The 18,830-nt window shown below is 43.8% G+C and overlaps 1 protein-coding gene across 6 annotated transcripts in view; it reads left to right on the top strand.

The window, feature by feature from the left end:
• The window catches only part of SOBP (sine oculis binding protein homolog), a 115,818-nt gene extending 97,910 nt beyond the window's left edge, over window positions 1–17,908 (top strand). For 4 of the 6 annotated variants that reach the window (XM_085306911.1, XM_085306909.1, XM_085306906.1 and 1 more), the window contains one exon: window positions 2,055–4,243. In XM_085306911.1, coding sequence (XP_085163037.1) covers window positions 2,055–4,007 — 1,953 coding nt within the window. In that variant the 3' untranslated portion in view covers window positions 4,008–4,243. Of the gene's footprint in view, window positions 1–2,054; window positions 4,244–17,824 lie in introns of those variants that run through there. The other 2 variants (XM_085306907.1, XM_085306908.1) reach the window with 2 other exon arrangements.
• The last annotated feature ends 922 nt before the right edge of the window (window positions 17,909–18,830 follow it).

The raw sequence follows: 18,830 nt of genomic DNA, 5'->3' as shown, positions 1-18,830 counted from the left end.
TAAAACCCCACAGGCCAYGCAATATGTGGGTGCCCCGCACTGGCACTGTGCTTTTCTTACTTGTGTGGGCCACTGTGGTGGAAAGAAGCCTGCACTAATGCAGACTGCACAGAGCAGCACAGGGTCCACGGAGCCAGGTACCCCTCTGATATATTCTCCATAGTGCTGTATCCGCGTGTCCATGCTAAAATCTGGCTCCTACATTTCCATACTTCAGAGATGACTTCATAGTTGCTATTTCTCAAGTAATTATTTAGTTTGATTTAACACTTGGGATAAAAACTTCATGGTAGAGAAACACAGTATGTGTGTGAGTATGTGAAAGAGGTACGGAGACAGGAAAGGGAATGAAGTAGCAACCAAAAGGGATAACCAGAAGGTTTCAGAATTACAATAAACAGTCTAATAGCCATAACATATAGGAGTGTATGTATGTGTGTGAATATATATATTAAAAATATATTACTGAAAACTCAAAAATGTCACCACTGTTTATATTAAAGGAAAGCTGAGAGTTAAATGAGATGGGTAATCAGATGCCCGACATATGTTGTTTTGAATTGTTTATATGGCCAATAGTTATTAAAATTAATTATCCTTTTAATGCAGTCTTTTCAAAATCATATTCTTTTTTTTTCATACAAAAGATATAATCATTTCAAAGCAAGCTAATATGGGCTATTTRGAAAAGGCAGAACAAACAATATCATGATGTATTCTGGTATGGTCATAGGCTCAACATGCTGATAGAAAGCACCAAAAATCTCTGTCAACAGAATATTTTGAGATCTAATGTAAATGACAAAAATGTTTTTTTTGTGTGTGTAAAATTCTGTCAAAAAAGTAAGGCACTGAAAAATCTGACATCTGTTTATCTGTTTATAGCTATGGCAAGATTACTCATATTAATTCTTGTTTAAAATGCCATATGAAGGAAAGGCATTTGTGCAAACAAGAGTCATATTTGAATTGTAGATCATGTCTTCACCATCTGTGAGAGCTGTTGGTGTTGCAAAATTAATGTGTTAATGAAATCACAATAATTTCTCTGAAGTAATGGATTCTGAAGCCTAGAATGACTATTTTTTGAACTTTGGTGTCTAGTGGTTTACAACTGGGAAAACCTTTCACAGCTTAATTAGTTCTGCAGCCTTACTTTAAAAAAATTGGCTATGCCTTCACCACACTGATAGGAACACAGAAAAGGATGAAATAGAAAGGGGAGAAACAAACAAATAGAAAAGCTTGCAATGCAAACTTTATTGCTATAGTGTTTCAAAAGTTGCTAAATAGGACCTTGCTTGCCAAGACGTTTTACGCAAAGAGGCTAGTATACAAGAGTGGGCAAACAGCTCAGAAGGTAATTCCAACTTGTTGAACCATCACAAATTGGGAATATTTGAACCTTACATAAATCTCCTGAGTATTTCAAAGTTTCTCCTTGGAATGAAGGGGAAAGGAAGAATGATGCTTTTTGCTCTGTCATACTACTTTAAAATATCTTTTCAACTTATTATCTAGTACCATTAATAAAATATAAAATGTTAGTGTGCTTCTGTTTAGCAGTGATGGTTTGCATTTCACATTTCACAGCAACTTTCTGAGTCCTTTTTCTGTTATCATAGTTAGTGTGTAGTATTGCATCTCAGATAGTACAGGTGWGTGTAGGTTACCACTGGGGAGTAATCACAGTCATATTCATACAGATTTAGCATATGTGTATGCACACATACCTGTATGTGTTATAACAGTTTGCACCAGCTGAGGATTATTTGCTGTGGTATGGATATAAGCTATATAATGTACCATGCCGGGCAGAATTAAGATCATAGGAGACGTAAAAAGGGAGCGGCCCTTTAAACTGAATTCTTTAAATTCAATTCACTGATATTTTGGAGCCAATAAGYGTAGTTTTCACAAACATAACTATTTTTCTTTCCTGTTAGAAAACTAACATGGTTATTTAGCTAGCAACTGAAAAATGACTTTTAAAATAATGCTATGAAGAAAAGATTGCTTTTCTTACCTGATTTGATTTTATTACTGTGTTGTAGGTATGTGACTGGTGTAAGCACATAAGACACACAAAAGAGTATCTGGATTTTGGGGAYGGGGAAAGAAGGCTTCAGTTCTGCAGTGCAAAATGTCTCAATCAGTACAAAATGGACATTTTCTACAAAGAGACACAGGCCAATCTTCCAGCTGGACTGTGCAGTACATTACATCCTCCAGTCGAAAATAAAGCAGAAGGCACTGGGGTACAGCTGCTGACTCCAGATTCTTGGAATATACCGCTAGCAGATGCTCGGAGAAAAGCCCCATCCCCAGTGTCTGCAGCTGGCCAAATTCAAGGTCCTGGACCATCAGCGTCTACCACTGCCTCTCCATCTGACACTGCCAACTGCTCTGTCACTAAAATCCCCACACCAGTTCCCAAACCTATTCCTATCAGTGAGAATCCAAATATTCCACCAGTTTCTGTCCAGCCACCTGCTAGCATTGTGCCTCCAATTGGTGTCCCACCTCGCAGTCCTCCCATGGTAATGACAAACCGTGGACCAGTTCCTCTGCCCATATTCATGGAACAGCAAATTATGCAGCAAATCCGTCCACCATTTATTCGTGGGCCACCTCACCATGCCTCAAATCCTAACAGCCCTCTGTCAAATCCAATGATTCCTGGAATTGGTCCACCACCAGGTGGTCCCAGAAATATGGGTCCCACCTCCAGCCCCATGCACAGGCCAATGCTCTCCCCTCATATCCATCCCCCCACAACACCCACCATGCCTGGGAATCCTCCAGGTCTGTTACCACCACCTCCTCCCGGAGCTCCTTTGCCCAGCCTTCCCTTTCCCCCAGTCAGCATGATGCCAAATGGTCCTATGCCTATGCCACAGATGATGAACTTTGGATTGCCATCCCTCGCTCCGCTGGTGCCACCCCCAACTCTGTTAGTGCCATATCCTGTCATTGTCCCGCTGCCCGTCCCCATCCCAATTCCCATCCCCATTCCTCACATCAACGATTCCAAGCCTCCCAATGGCTTCTCCAGCAATGGTGAGAACTTCATTCCGAGCACCTCCGGCGAGACACCTGGGGCAAAGCCAGCCAATAACTCTTCATCCCCTCGAGAGTCAAAGCAAGGATCTTCTAAATCCTCTGACTCGTCACCGAGCTGCTCAGGCCAGTCCTTAAATCAAGCTCAAGTGCTTCAGGAGCACAGTAAAAATGAAGTTGTTGACTTGACTGTCAGACCTAGTAGTCCGGTGAACAGTAAATTTGGGTTCCCCAGTGTGCTACAGGGTCCTCAGGATGGTGTGATAGACCTAACAGTAGGCCACCGGTCTAGGCTGCACAATGTTATCCACAGGGCTTTACATGCCCAAGTGAAAGTTGAACATGAACCTAACAGTGTTGTAAATTTGGCTTTTGGTAGCTCAGAAAAAAGGAACTGCAGCGACTGCAGGGACAATTGCAGCCCAGTTGACTCAAAAACATTGCCGTGCGGTGATGCAGCGCACTGCTGTCCTGTCTCCTTGGCCTCCAGTACTTCAGGACTAGAAACTAGTGCAGCAGTTTGCAACGTCATTGTGAATGGCACAAAGAGCATGGAGGGTTCCAAGAACCCAGAGCTGCCTCCAGAGCCAAAAAAGCCTCAGCCCCCGGAGGAGCTGGCGGTGAGCGAGCTGGAGTCTGTTAAGGAGAACAACTGCGCATCAAACTGCCACCTTGAGGGAGAGGCTGGCAAGAAGACTGGGGAAGAGCCCCTTGCAGGGGGAGACAAACAAGACCCAAACCTTAACAATCCAGCAGACGAGGACCATGCATATGCTTTGCGGATGCTACCCAAGACAGGTTGCGTGATCCAGCCTGTGCCAAAACCATCAGAAAAGACTGCTCTAGCACCGTGCATTATCTCAACGCCAATACTCAGCACAGGGCCAGAGGATCTGGAGCCACCATTGAAAAGGAGGTGCCTCCGAATTCGAAATCAGAATAAGTAAAGGTTTGTGTAATCACTGCTGCCTTCTGTGTGAGTAGAGTGAGTATTTTCAAGTATGAGGCCAGCCGCATGTGGATGTGGCCTTTGTGAAACAGAGAGATACAGATTCCGATTTATCAGCACTTTCATAAAACTATTGATATTTATGTTTTAATATTGTTCTTTGTGTTGTATTGCATTTGTACTTGTCAGTACTTCATCCATCAGCAGCCTCATTACACTTTCGCTCACAGAACATTTTGTGATGGTGCTGGCTCTGAAGTTATTGTGTTGTGTATGTCAAAATCMGTGGGGTTTTTTTGCCTAAGAGATGGTTTACATCTGGGCTATTAATCTGCTTACTTATTCCAGCTGAGTTACACAGCAGTTCAAGCTTTCATGATATGACTGAACTCGCCCTGCAGCACAGTGTAAAACAGGATGACCCAGCTACTCACTGCTAGCTGAGGTCCAGATGACTCACTAAATGGTCATCCCCAACTGCCTGGCTTCGGTGTGCCTCCTGAATGCATCCTGGCTTTCAGATGGTGTTCTTGGGGCACTCAGTCCCCCTTCCTGAGCTTTCCCCGATAGGTATCAGTGCTCGGGGACTGTCTGCTGTTTGGGATTGGTGCTTTGTGGCTCAGCTGAAGAGGTAGTTGATAGGCAATGGACAACTGCGGTAGGACCATGGGCCTTTCCTCTCTTATACAAGGTATCTGCCTTGATGCCAGGATCCCTCCCACCTTAGAAAAGCAATTGAGACTTCCCCTGGCTCCACAGCTGGTATATATGTTATATTTTCTGATAAGGGCTTCAAGGCAATGCAGCAATACAGACAGGTCCACCAACACCTGTGGCTTGTCCAAAGACAATGCTCTAGAGGCAGAACCCCACTTCATTCCTTATTCTCAGCCTATTGAATCCCTCTGATGAAACAGAGCCTTTACAAAACTGCTTGTTTAATATATGTCTATTGCTTCAAACCTGTGAACAAGAAACAAGTGTAATTGCATTTGTTTAAATTCACAAGCATGGAGAGCTTCTTTCAGAAAAAGGGAAAATGGTGGGTGTTACAAGAATCTGTTCAGCAGTAAAACACTGATGATTTGCCGGATGTGGCTTGGTGACATGCCAGATTTTATTACAATTGTGGAATACTCCGTAGCCTCCAGTAAATCCCTGTCCCTGGTAGCTCAAATAGTGACTGCAGCAGTGCAATACGAATGTTGCCTTGAACAGCTTGGCATCCACTACCACAGACATAGCACACGCTGTGGAATCTGGGATAGTGCAGTATCTCCCTGCTCCATCAGTGCAGGCTAATTGCACTATCAAAGATGCTGCAGTATAGCCAGGGCTGCCTCTTTGTTTTGTGACTGTTGCATTCTCTATTCTGGCTSCAGCGAAGGAAATGTTGCTTCCTTTGATCGCACACAGTATTTATTTACTTTCTTTGGTGGAACAGAGCCATTATTCTTTGCTCTAGGCATGTGCTGACACATTTAAAAGATACATTTGTAAGAACAGAGGACATCTGCAACTTTTTTGGACTAATAATCAACACGTACAATAACTCAGAAGCTAAATGAGTATTTAAAATCCTTATACTCCCCTAGGCCCTACTAGTGGGGACTCCCCGTACTCGGAGCCTTGGACTACACATCCACCTATTCTATCAKTTGGTTATTTCAGCATCAAGAGCTTTATTGCAGCTCCCTGCATGCATCCTTTGGAGCCTGAAAGATCGTCTGTTCGTAAATGTACCTACGTTTCACCTAGGGGAAGTCCTTTGATCTAGTGGGAATGCCGCTATTTGACTGCATGTATTTTTTAGGACARCTATGGTTACCACATTCTTTCTTGCTTTCCTCAAGCTCTCTGTACACCTATGTTTTGTTTCTAGCCTGTGTTAAGAGACCTGAAGTGTGCTGATGCTGTATTTGAAGCTGCCTCTTGGAGTGTATTTGCTTCTGTGTACTCTATGCTCGRCTAGACCATCCAGGGTGCAGTAATGCCACTGCTCTGAGGTCCTGGTCCCGGGGCAAGTTCAGCATCTTCCAGAGTCGAAGCCTTTAAGCTCAGAGAGAGCTCTGGCTTTTCTTGTTTATTTTTTCCTGTTAACACTGTTATACATGGCATCACTGCATGGATAGTATTTGACAGAGAAAGTGGACAAACTGAACAAACAGCATTGAAAAGACAAAAAGGATGCTTTATCACACAGTTATTGTCCTCAACCATTTATATTCTCTAAATGTCAAGAACTGCCACTTTGGCTTTCCTCAGGAATAACCATTTTCCTATTCACTGAGAGTTTTATATATTTTTTCTTTGTCTCAGTGTCTCAGTTGTCTTGCAGGAAAGGCAAGATTGCCTGTTTGCCAGGCAAGATTAATCTGATCCAATATAGACATCTGTAATGAAGACACAGCTGAGCCAATCATCTAAACTCTCTTTAAAATCAACCTAGAGAAAAAACAAGCACTTCAGGGAGGCAGCTGAGCTCATCCTGAAGTTGACAACTAAGACAGATTAGATGAATTGTGCCATAGGAATGCCTATGGCTCTCTGTCGTGAAGGAAACTAGAGGTGACTGGCACAAACATAGACGTCTACATAGACACTGAAAGTTAAGAGAGACAAAGCCCTGCCTAGGTGTCTGCTGTGCCCTGGGAGTTTGTGTAAGAGCATAAGCAATGGCTATTAGTCACTCTGTGTTTGTCCCTTCTTTTCTCCACAAGAAGAAGTAGCCTCTGTACAAAAGATATGTGAGACCAGGATCTTTGTGTATTTCCAGGGAAAGGGGATACCCAAAATGCTCTGCAGAAATAAACAGTGTGATAACCATCTCATTCCAGTGGGTACCACAGTGAAATGCTGGTGGGTTTTGAGACTCGCAAGGCACGCATATCTGATTTATGCAGTTCTGGTGATTGATTTGAGGTGAGGATTCTTTGGTTTCATGCACAGCCTCCTTTTGCGAGTGCTACTAATAGCCAGTCGGAGGGTGCTGCTTATTTTTCTGGCCCTCAAGAAGTTTATCCGTGAAGGCTTCCCAGCACTTAGAGTCGATATGTGTCTATACAGTGGGGACAAGTGTGGAGACAGAGCATCAGTGCAGCCTCTTAAACCACAGCCCTGACCTCCACCATAGCCACAAGTTCCTCCTGCCCCATTCATGGGAAGGCTGGAGAAGATAACCCCCTGCTCCTTCAGCATTATGGCTGTGAGGAGGATCTCTTACTGCACACTGACAGCCTTTGAGAATATCTTGTTCCCTAGAAGGAATAAAATATAAAAAGGGTAGGATTTGCACTAAAGATTTTGTTGACGTGGACCACTGGAGTTTTATATTGCACTGACCACACTAACCTGGGAGCAAAAAACGTCCAGGGAATTGTCTTTTTCTCTCTTGCTCCCAACCTCCTCTAATTGGAAAATCTGAACGTAGTGCCGAAATGTGCAACTTTTCCTGGATTTTATTTCCCATCAAATTGTATGAAATGAACGAAATTAGCCAAATATTTTTACGCTAGAGTTCTGGAGAGGCAGATTGAATTAATGGAACAGCAACATGGACTCTCTAAAAAGAAATCAATGCAAGCATGACCTTTTTGGGCAAGTAGCCAAACTCAGGATTATTTAATGTACCAATTACTTGATTATTGGAAGTGCTAATCAGCAACATAATCCTTTATGTTAAAGTTTAGTCTCTCCATCAGGATGTGGACTGTCAAGCTGTTATAGATCAATGCAATTCAAACAACCAGCAAAAGATGTCTCGGGGCCAAAGCCCCAGTATGATAAAGGAATGAAGCTAAGAAGAAGAATATTTTCTTGAATGTAATTGTTTCAAGTTTGAGCAATGTGAATTTTCTAAAATTAGCTGTGTTAGTATTGCCTAACTGCATGCTCTACATCCAGGCAGGCTCAGTCATAACCCTCAGGTTTTGCTGTCAAGTTTTTTTAAGGCAAGTAAGTCAAAATGCTAAGGGCCACTTGGCTTTGACATAATAGTTCTAGTAAAGTGAATTAGCAAATTAAATAGCACATGCTAAACTGACAACTAACTTCTGTGTGTGCATGTGTGTGTGTGTGCTTGAATGTGTGTATGTTGATGAATCCTATGTTGAGGGGAGAGGGATAAGAAAAGGAAGGTTTTTTGCCTATGTAAGCAGAATTCTCCCAGAAGTGTGGAAATAGTAGGAATATGGCCACCTACTGAGCCAACCCATATGTCCTGGGGTCAGCATCTGCTGAGCTACAAGCCCCAACCTCCAGCCGTCTAGTCCATACATTGTAGTCGTAAAAATATACAATGTGCAGAACGCTCCAGTTCAGAGCAGAAGTAATATATATCCCACTGTGAACTCCCCAGCCCATAACAGTCCGAGACAAGATTTCCTGCTCTGGTCAGGATTCCTGTGGCAAGGGGCATAGCTATTAACCTTCCTTTCTGCCTTAAGAGTTTTTATAGCTCCTGTGTCGCTGTAGCATCTATCTACTAGCATCTTACCCTGCCCTCACTGCTCTGATCAGGACAGAACATGACTCTACAGGTGTACTTACCCATATTATGCTAGTTTTCTTTGCTGATGCAGTACTATGGGCCAGAGCTTTAGCTAATTTTAATTGGATACGGTTCCACTGATGCTAAGTTAATTTAAATCAGCAGAGTAATTGGACGCATGCACTTAACACCTACACTCCTAGTCTAGAAGTTTTCCTTCACCTGGCTTCTTATGAGCCTACAGAAATTTTCCATTTATTCTCCAGGAGAGAGGAGAGACTGTTAACACCACAAAGCCTTAAACACATTTGCTTGGAACTGAAGCTTTGCCCTTGAGATCTGCCTGGCACTAACAGTGTGATCTTACATTTCAAAATTGCCTGGGTAGCTTCTCAGATATATTAAATTAGAAAAAGGTTTTCCCAGAAAAAAAATAGTTCTCAAAATGATGAAGTATAAAATGACATACTTCCAGACTAGCTTTCAGCTCCTGCATCTTGCTGCCAGGGTGTGGGAGCACTGACTTCCACCTCAATGGCAGTAAATAGCAGGCCTGTGGGACAGTGCAGATGACTATATATACTTTGAAGTCAAAAGAACAAGTGCTAATTTCTGATAGGATCTTTCTACTTTTTCATAAAATCTTCCAGGGCATAGGTTTCAAATGTGAAATTTGGTTCCTGAACCCATTTAAAAATAGCTATACCTGGTTTGATTTGCAAAAGTGGAAAGCATTGAGGGCTCTTTGCAAGCAAAATACAGGGCCAGAGCCTCAGCTAGCAAAAAAAAAAAAAAAAAAAAAAAAGGTGATAGCTTCATTGGCACACACTCAGAGATTTGCAGCAGCTTTGGCTCCTGGAGACGGTAGCTCAACTAGTACCTGTCAAGGTCTGCGACCACCAACTTCAGAGATTCCTTTGGCACTTACTGGCCCTTACTAACTTAATTGTCTTGTGGAAAGAAAATTATTTGAAGTAAATATCTTATCATCTGTGACATTCCTTAGGTTGATACAACCCACTTTCATACTGAAACAACAGGGCTACTCATAACGGTTTATGAGGCTTTAGAGTCTGACTCCTGCACTTTCAGGCATACAAGGCCTATGCTCTTCTCATTTAAGTCAGCGTAAAGCAGATTCAGCTACAATCAAAAGTGTTAAGTGTAAAATGGGCATAGAAGGAGATTCTAGCTCTTCATCATGTCATTTTTTTCTTGTGCTATTGAGGTACCAACATCAATGTTGCAGGCAAAGTTTGTGGGAAAAAAAAAGCTCATGATTAAATACAGAGACTATTACAAAAAGATCACAATAAACCAGCTGGACACCTTGTGAAAACATCATCAGAGACAATGATTGCCTTTACATTCAGATGATGAGATTGATGAGATTGTGGCCAGTATGTGTCTCATTGCCACTGAAATCAKATAAGGAGGTAAGCACCTGCCTTTGTGAAGCTTGACCCTCAAACAGCCATGGCCAACTTCAGTGCTGAACTATGAACTCAGAAGAACTGTGAGGAGTTTTAAACTATTTCTAAGTATTAGGAACAAATCCTGAAGGTGAGTCAGAAAGGAGTAGAACACTTTTGAGGACTGTTGCTGTGAAAGAGGTGGACATAATCAAGCAGTGAGCAATAGGTTTTAAGAAAAAAATTACATTCCTATTAAAAAAAAAGGTACAGGAAAATCAAGCAAAGTAGAAGCAAAGCCATCTGAGCCAGAAATCAGGAAGAAATCTCACTATGGCAAACAAGACTTTCTGAAATATTTTTTTATTTCCAGATTACCAGCTGAGGCTCTCCCTGCCTATTTTTAGGTCCCACACAGCAAAACAGGCAAGTTAAGCACATTCCTGAGTGCCTCCATCAGTCAAGGCCTCCCAGCTCAGGCCTACTCATCGTTATGTTTTTGATAACAAGCTGCATTTCACTCACGTGACTAGAGGTTGTGTTTGGAAGTGTATGTGATCATCTCAGGAAAGAAGGGAATCAAGGTAAACTCTGACATTTTATGGCACCCTCAACTATTCAACATTTGCATATACCCTGAAAAATACAGCTGTTAAATAGCTGGGCTAGSTCCTGCGAAGTGCTGTGCACCTTCAACTACCAGTGCCTCTAATGAGAGCCGAAAGCACTTGGCGCACTGCAGAACGAGGTCCTGTCTCTGACTCATTTGTATGGCTTTGCTTCCCCAGACATGATTTTGGTATTTGAAAAGAATGGTATTCCTGTACAACATGTGTCTCAATTTGTAACGATATCCTCCCTGCAGCTGGCTTACTTTTCCAAGTGTTTCTGAAACATTACTGTCTTAAATTTGAGCCAATCTACAATAACAAATTATGTAGACGCAAAAAAGCTGAACTGCATTTGTTTTAAGAACAACCACCTCCCCCTCGGCTACATTTCATCTTCCAGTCCTTGTTTTGGATTTTTAGGCTGTGTAATATAATCTCCTATGGAAGTACACATTTCCAAAAAACCAGAAAAAGGTTGTAGAGATTGAGTGGTGCAGCATGAAACAACTATCAAGTTCTGACCTCTCTGGAAAGATCTGCATCCCATCATCAGCCTATTGATATTTTAAACTATGTTTAGAGCAATTTTCAGCTATTTATTTGTAGCTCATGTGGTTAAATGTAAAACTCTGTATCATTATGATCTGGTGCATGCTTATGCTTCAAATATTTATAAGCTTTCATGAACCAATTGTGCTGCCACTTTTAAGTTTCTTATCCAAAGCAGGAGGAAAACCCCTTTCCCACAGGAATTGAAACAAACATCTCTAACCGAGAGATGCTTGAATGCTAGTTATAAAAGAAAAGATACATGATGAGGTCACTAAAAATTTGAATTCTGAACCTGACTTTCTGAGTTCAGTTGCAATGCCAATTCTGTACTATTTGCAATTACTGAACCAGTTCTCTTCATGGTAAAAATACTGTTTCTGTTTTCTCGAGGGGGCTGGGGTGTGTATGGGGAAAAATCTGTAATAGTGACTGGTGTCAGTGCAGTTTGCTTAGTGATTGACAGCACTGGAGCTGAGGCAGAGATACCTACAGCACCTAGCACTGCACCTCTGGTATATTCTAGATCTAACCCACTTGCTCCTGGGTTGATTTTTCCTCTTGCTTCCACAAATAGTCTAATCTGCCTGATATTTTGGCCACCTGAGCCCCTCTCCATGCTCTTGAGCCTCAAAGCTGGCTAAATTTGCAAAGCTTGTGTCTGCTCCTGTTTGGGTTGAAACAATCCTTAATGTGGCTGTGAGACTCATGGGGATTCCATGATGTTGGACTAGTGTAAAATCAGCTTCCTACTCCAGCATGATAGTCTGACCTGGCATTTAGGACAGCAGCACTGGAAGTGGCACCCATGGAGGCTTTGGGAAAGGTCCTGGGAGCCGCAGGGCTGGATAGGGAGCAATGTGATCCCAGCTGCCGCCCTGAAGGTGGGGAGGCCCAACTCCATGGGAAGATGAGCTCTCCCTCCCTGAGATGATCCCCAGGGCCTTGCCGCGAGAGGGACCGTGTCCTCTGCTGCCCAGGCTCAGCTCCAGATGCCCCTGGGACCCAGAGCTGAGCACCTCTGCCTCCCCCAGGGGCAAGATGCTGCTCACCAGCTCAACCGTGGCAGCTTCTTCGCTTGCAATGCAGTATCACCCCACTCCTGTTGGGTCCCTACAAGCACAGTCAGTCTCAAGCTGGGGAAAGGAAAATTGCTGATGCCTACCCTAGGAYAGCATCTTTCAATGGAAATGCCCATCTTCACACACAGTTGAGGCAGAGTAGCTGAGAAGCGGGCCCAATTTCAGCCCCTACCATGCCTTGACCTGGTTTTCTGCCTTTTCTTCCAACAAAAGAAGCTGGTGATTGCCATATCTGCATGTAACTCCAAACTTCGGTTTCTTGTACACCTGATAGGCCTGGAGCGACACAAAGCTTGACAGGAATAGCCAGCCTGAGGGTAGGCCAGGTGGGTCCTGGGCCAGGGGACCTCTACAGCCATCATGGTCCCTTCCTCCCTGCTTCTGCTCCTTTCTGCTGAAGTGTTTAGAAAAGCTCTTCAGCCCCCTTCGTCCAGGCTTGGCTGCAGCCACATTTGGCCTAAAAACCTGGTCAGCTTCGAATGGAGGGGATTTTAGTCAGAAAATGTTGATGCTGGGTGCTGAAACCTTTCACTAAAAAGTTTTCAGTAAAGAAAGGAAGATTATTGTTATTTTTTGGTCTACAGCAGAATTTCTGATGAAAATGTAAGGTCCATGCATAACCCTTCTGCTTTCTCATTCATGTCAAGAAGAACACAGGGGAAGTACAGCATTCACGATTACCACTGTGTCTTCTCCAGGTTCAGAGGTAGGACTTTCAATCTGAGCTAGCCTCGCAGCTACTCTGCCGGTTCACTGGCACTCTGAGTTAATATGCCTTCTTCTAGCTATTTAACTAGACTAACTGGAGAGATCAGCTCTGATAAGAAAATTGAGAAGCCCCTTGGAATAGCTGAAAGCCTCGTGGTTTGGACTCACAGGAGGTTGCAAAAATTTCAAGCTAAAGTTTCTATTTTGAATCAGACAAAATCAGAGACTTAATGAAAGCTTATCACATCCCAATGGTTGCCTATTTKCAGGGGAAGGAGAGGAGAAACTGTCTACATTTGGTTTACCTCCTGTTTTGTTTTTTGTTTGTTTGCTTTTACAAAAAGAATCTTGAAAAGCTTCAGCTTTATCCCAGAGCAGAATGGGAGAATTAATTGAAAACTTGACCCCTGTTGTTTAATGAAAAATCCTGTCTTCTGCCTGCTCTGTATATGAGGCATTGTGGGGGGCAAAGCAAAGCTCTTACAGTTCTGCCAAATATGCCAGTGCTGCACTTGATGCAGAGCAGTCTGGTATCTCCCCGTTGTGGAGATATATTCGATCACTCCGGGGTAAATCAGGACAGGATCTGGCCTAGGCAGGCTATGTGGTGTGCTGAACGGTTACGGGCACGTGGTACAGCTGAGGTTAGAAGTCTGGGGTTGCGATGGCATTTTCTGCTCTGCAAGACTTGAGCATGTATCTCAAAATGCCTCAAAGGGCAAAGCAGAGACCCCCTGTCTCTGTCCGGAGCTGGACAGAAGGAACTAGCTGACACTGATTTTGTCTTCAGTTCAGATTGAAAATGAAGGTGAGTTTCGTGAATGCACTGAGCGTTTGTTCTACAGAGAATTAAAACATGAGGGAAGTCTTTGAAAGGATGTAAAATTATATGAAAAAATATCGAGTAGTTCTGGGGAGACTGCTACTACAGAAAGTGGTATAGCTGGGGAAGGATGACACCAGTAAAGAAGCCTGAGAGCAACACTGATGCTGAAACCTGGGGACCTGAACCCAAATGTTCAACTTAGCTTACTGAGAGTGATCACCTCTGACTCCCGGTACGGTTGGTGGACAAGAGGCTCTTCCAAGGTGTTTCAGAGAACCTAACTCCAGGTCTGCTGGGCTGCTTGCCTCCTGGGAAGGAGTCTCCCAAGGCTGGAGTTAGTGAGTCCTGGTGAATGCTTGCACCGCCGCTCTTCTCTCAGAAACACAAGGCAAGGTAAGGAGAAAGCAGTGTGATTTGATGTGGAGTTGCCTTCACAAAAGGCTGAMCAGTAACAGTGATGAGGAGAAATGGAAATTTGAAAATGTTTGAAATRCTGCTATCCTAGTGGCAGTGGTTTYGCCTAGGAAAATGTAAACCTGAGGGGGAGAGGATGTGCCCTGTCCCCTGTGTATGCGTAGAACAAGTCAAACAGCAAAGTTGCGTTGCTGCTTTATGATGCAGGAGAGGATTTACAGCAGGCCCAGGCCACTCAGCCAAGTATGTGGCTGCTCACTGCTAAACTTAGGGAATCCTGTTTCCACAAGTTCGAAGAAGAGCTGCAATCTTACCCAGACCAATACCACTCCCATTTTGGGGACTCCAGTTTTATTTGGCATGGTCTTTATGGAAATGCATAATGAGGCAAAGAGACACCTTTTACTTTTGCCTTGTGCTGTCTCTCTACTGCAGTGCCTGGCTGCAGGAACAAATTCAGTGAAGAGCAGACCCTAAATAGCCAAATTTGAAAGATTGCCCACAGATTTTGAGTACAGTAGGGGTTGGATTTCTATCTCGTGTCTCTTCAATATCACCAGCAGCCTGGTAAATCTAGGAGCACTGAGGCTACATCTTGTTGGTAGCTCTCTGGGTCACTTCCATAGCAGTGATCCCCTTGCTCACACTTTTTAAGAAGTGCATTTCATCTGTGACATGCAGGAGCACAAAGGAGAGCCTGGAACTGTATTTCCTACATTTTCTTGCTACATAACAAGGGCATTGGTAACATACCTCCCTGTTCCTAACTTCAGTAGCTAGTTTCAGGGTTCATTTTAAAGCATATTGAAAAAGTTTAGTGAAAGATGGTATTAAATGCGCCAGCAAGGGGCCGAATGTAGATATGAATTTCAGGTGCAAATTCCCTGAAGACTTTTCTAGGAATAGATACAGGGAAGCAGGGGTCAGTACATAGCAGTCCTTCTACTTTTTTTTTCCAGTTCATGTTTCTCCCTCAAAGTCCTTCCCCAATTACAAAGTGACTCGATATGATTGCAAGCACGGCCTCTAGTGCCTCCCCACCACCATGCAGTCACAGGGTCAGGGGCTGACTAAGCTGTCCCCAGCACTTCTTCTGCCTCGACATACAAGCAGGACAAATCCCAAGCCTTTTCCCCATTTAATTCCTTGAAGTCACAATGTCTGCTCAGATTGCAGCTCTCTTTTCAGTAGGTGGAAGAGCTAGAGTTGCATATTTGACACAAAGTTAAGAAAGAGCTGTAGCTTGCAGGACCGGAGGAGGAGGAAAATGCCACCTTAGAAATCAAGGGAAGTTTGTCCGGAAAGGGTTGGTGTATAATAAGGAGCCAAGTTATTATTTTGTTCATACAAAAGGCCTCCCCGACTCTTGCAATGAGGCTTCATTAGCTCATAAACTTCAGTTAGTTTATGGAAAGATAAAGTATTAAGTATTCAAAGGGGAAGCTTCTAATGAGGAAGTCTGAACCGCTTTAAGAATTAATAAATAAATAAATAAATAAATAAATAAATTACAGAACGACTACAAGTAACAGATGACTCCAGAGTGTTTCCAGGGCTGAGCTTGCCCCCATGCTGACTTTAGTTGCACTCTGCTGGTTTATCTTTGATGTAGCTTCCCTGAGAAAATAATTGCTATGTCTTTACTGTAGGACCATGCACGTCCTAGATGAACTAGGCATCTTCTAGCACATCAGCAGCTTCAGCATTCTTGCTCTAGGAGTTAATGCTGGTCAACATATTAAATGTGCCTTCACTCTCTGCTTGGAGAAGAGTGGACGTTTGGCAGGGGATTATGAGCACAGCAATGAGAGGGGTCAGAGGGGAGTCAGTGTAAAGGGAAGATCATGGAGCAGGCTGAGAAGGAAGGCATGACCCAAATGTGGCCAAAATGAAGGCTAATACTGTGCTTTGGAATTTCAGTCTGTGACGTTTGGGGACAATGGACTCCACCTCAGGAGTCAACATCCAATGCATGCTGCTTAGAGACACAGGACAGTCCCTGCTGGCAAGCTACATGATCAAGAGACAAGGAAAGCGGGAGCAAATGAGACCGTGGTGTATCACCCAGTAGCCCCTAGATAATACAAGGGGTCATGAATTAAACTCTGCCTAATTCTGTGATCTGCTCTAGCAGTGAACGGTTTTGTTCTCTTCTTACACCTTGTCCATGGAAGTGCGAGTGTTTACCACAGAAAGAATCAGATCTCAGTAGCATTCTACCTCAGTGAGAGTAGTACTCTGTTCAGTTTTGGTCCTCAGATGCCTTCATTCAATATCTGTTTGTCAGACTARGCAGTGTCAGTCACTGTGCTTTGCTAGTTTTGAGCCTCCCCAGCACTGCAGCTGCTGTCCTGATGGCATAAGTGGGAGGAGGCCAGCTGCAGGCCATCCCAGGAGAGGGCTGAGGGTTGAGGAGCTCAGTCCTGACCTCCCTCGCTGCAGCCTGGATATGCTGATATTGAGTATACCTCACTTATCTGCATGACTAAGGATTTGGGGAAAGGCCATAGAGGGGTATCTTCAGTTTGTATGCATGGCACACACAGGACATAGCTGAACAGAGTTAGCTGTGTTACTGGAGGATCCATATTTGTGTGAGAGTGAGCTCTCTCCAGGTATAGTTCCCAGTTTCTCCGTGAGATGAATTAGCCCTGTCWAGCCATTCTACTGATGTGGCTCTGTTGTGCCTGAGATGCCATCTAGTCTGTCCAGCGTGGTGGCTCTGTTGTGCCCTGGGATGTGAGGTGCAGACATACCCTCTTCTCCAAGTAAGGGTGGAGGCCAGGCTGTGGGGGCGGGGGGAAGTTTTCCAAGCACTTTTCTGATACTCATGATGACTCTAGAAACCTTTACTGTTCTGGTAGCAAAATCGCACAATTATCTTAAATGACTATACAGCATGCACACAAGATGAACAACCAGTTTGAATGTGAATACTGACGGTAGTGATGCTGGGAGCGGTCCTCAACAGACAGCTCAGTGTTTCAGTCAAAACAAGGGGAAGAAGGGAGAAGGGAAGCCCCGTGTGTTATTTAGGGGAACTAAATGAAATCTTAATCCACTCACTCCCTGCCACTTGGACTGCACTACAGACAGCTTTATAAACATATAGAGTATTGGAATAAACTGCAGTTTTAATATTCTAAATGCTATTTTCAACTGCCTTTAAAGAGCTGGAGGAAATCTGGCTTTCTCAGAGGCATCCAGGTCTAATAGCAAAAGCAAGCAACTATGAGTCATGAGACATGCGTGCTGCTCCCATCCTCTCACCATCCCAGGTGCTGTGGGATCCTGGCCTGGATGCCTCTCCTTCTCTCACTCCATTTTTCCACCTGTGAAGCGGAGATAATGGTACATCCCAGCTCTGCAACACACGCTGAGATCAAGGGGTGAAGGGTACTGTATGATTGCAAAGTATCATTATTCACCTGTGATCTTATAGGATGAAAGGTGCTCTATAAAATGCAGAGAATGAACTATTATTATATCGATTTCCAGCTTTCTGTCACAGAAATTCCTCCTCCTTCCTTTCCAGCAGCCTTGCTGCAAAGGAGGCATAATTTGCTGGTGGTCCTTTGCAGCGAGAGGTCCGGTCAAGGCTGAAGCAGCAGGGTCATGTCCATGCCCAGATGCCTGTGCTTTCTGGGCTCGTGCCCATGCCCATGTCACCTGCAGTGAGCTACCTCCTGCTGCCTCTGATCTGCTCTTCTTGTCTGCTTCACAGGAACACGCGCTGACAGGGTACCTTGCATGGAGAACGGGAGCAGAGCAAACCACGTCACTTCACCGACTGACACCAGCTGGGCCACTCACCACCCCCTCCAGCTCAAAGTCCAGCAAATCAAACTGCTTCCCACCATGAAGTCCCTCCGAGGAAGCCTCAGTCCCACGGGTGCCTTCAACCCAGAAGACAGCACAGCACGGACCCCCGCAGTGTGCTCAGCATTCCTGTTGCCACCCCCTCTTCTCCTCCAAGGAACACTTTTTCCTCTTGGTTTCTTACTGGGGGGGATTCGTCACCCTGGTTTCAAAAACCACATGGACCAACATAGGTACTTTCCCCTCTCTGACTTCAAAGTTCATATATTTGAGACTGGACAATGATACGGATTTTTTTTTTTTTTTTGAAAAACTGCTGTGGTTTTGCTGCTACACTAAGAATCGTGATTTGCATTGTATGGTTTTGGACCTATTCAAGTTTTGATGGGGGAAAGGGGTAATACTGGAGTAGCAACGCTTCAGAGTCATCTCTGTCCTACCCATGATGCACTTTTAAATGAAGAGTTAGAATATTTTATTGGCTAATATACTTTCCTTGTTATTTTTACAAAGGCCACCTTTATCCTTTCTAATGCCATATTTTCAGTGTTACACTTTTATGGCTTTTAATTTTTGATTTGACAGATGTAAGAAGCAGCATGAATAGTTTATACTGTGGTTTTTCAGAGACTGAATGCCAAGAGAACTCAGTAAATGTTTATTCTTCTCAGCTTTCTCTTTAAATTCCCCTAAATAGCGCCCCATTTGGGAACAGAGCAAGAGTGTTGAACTAAAGACCAAAATTCCCTCAAGGTGTAAAATAATCTGAGGGGAATATTTGCTGGGCGTCACGAAAGACTTGGATGAAATTTCAACCCTGATGGTTTTCAGTGATCCAGGAAGGCAGTGAGACAATCTCTCCATATGCATAGCCCTTTCATGATAATTGGAATGGTATGGACAAACCAATG

Source organism: Rhea americana, unplaced genomic scaffold (assembly GCF_003343005.1).
Source record: "Rhea americana isolate MKP2758 unplaced genomic scaffold, rheAme1 scaffold_25, whole genome shotgun sequence".
Lineage (NCBI taxonomy): Eukaryota > Metazoa > Chordata > Aves > Rheiformes > Rheidae > Rhea > Rhea americana.
This window is presented reverse-complemented; position numbering and strand designations above follow the sequence as displayed.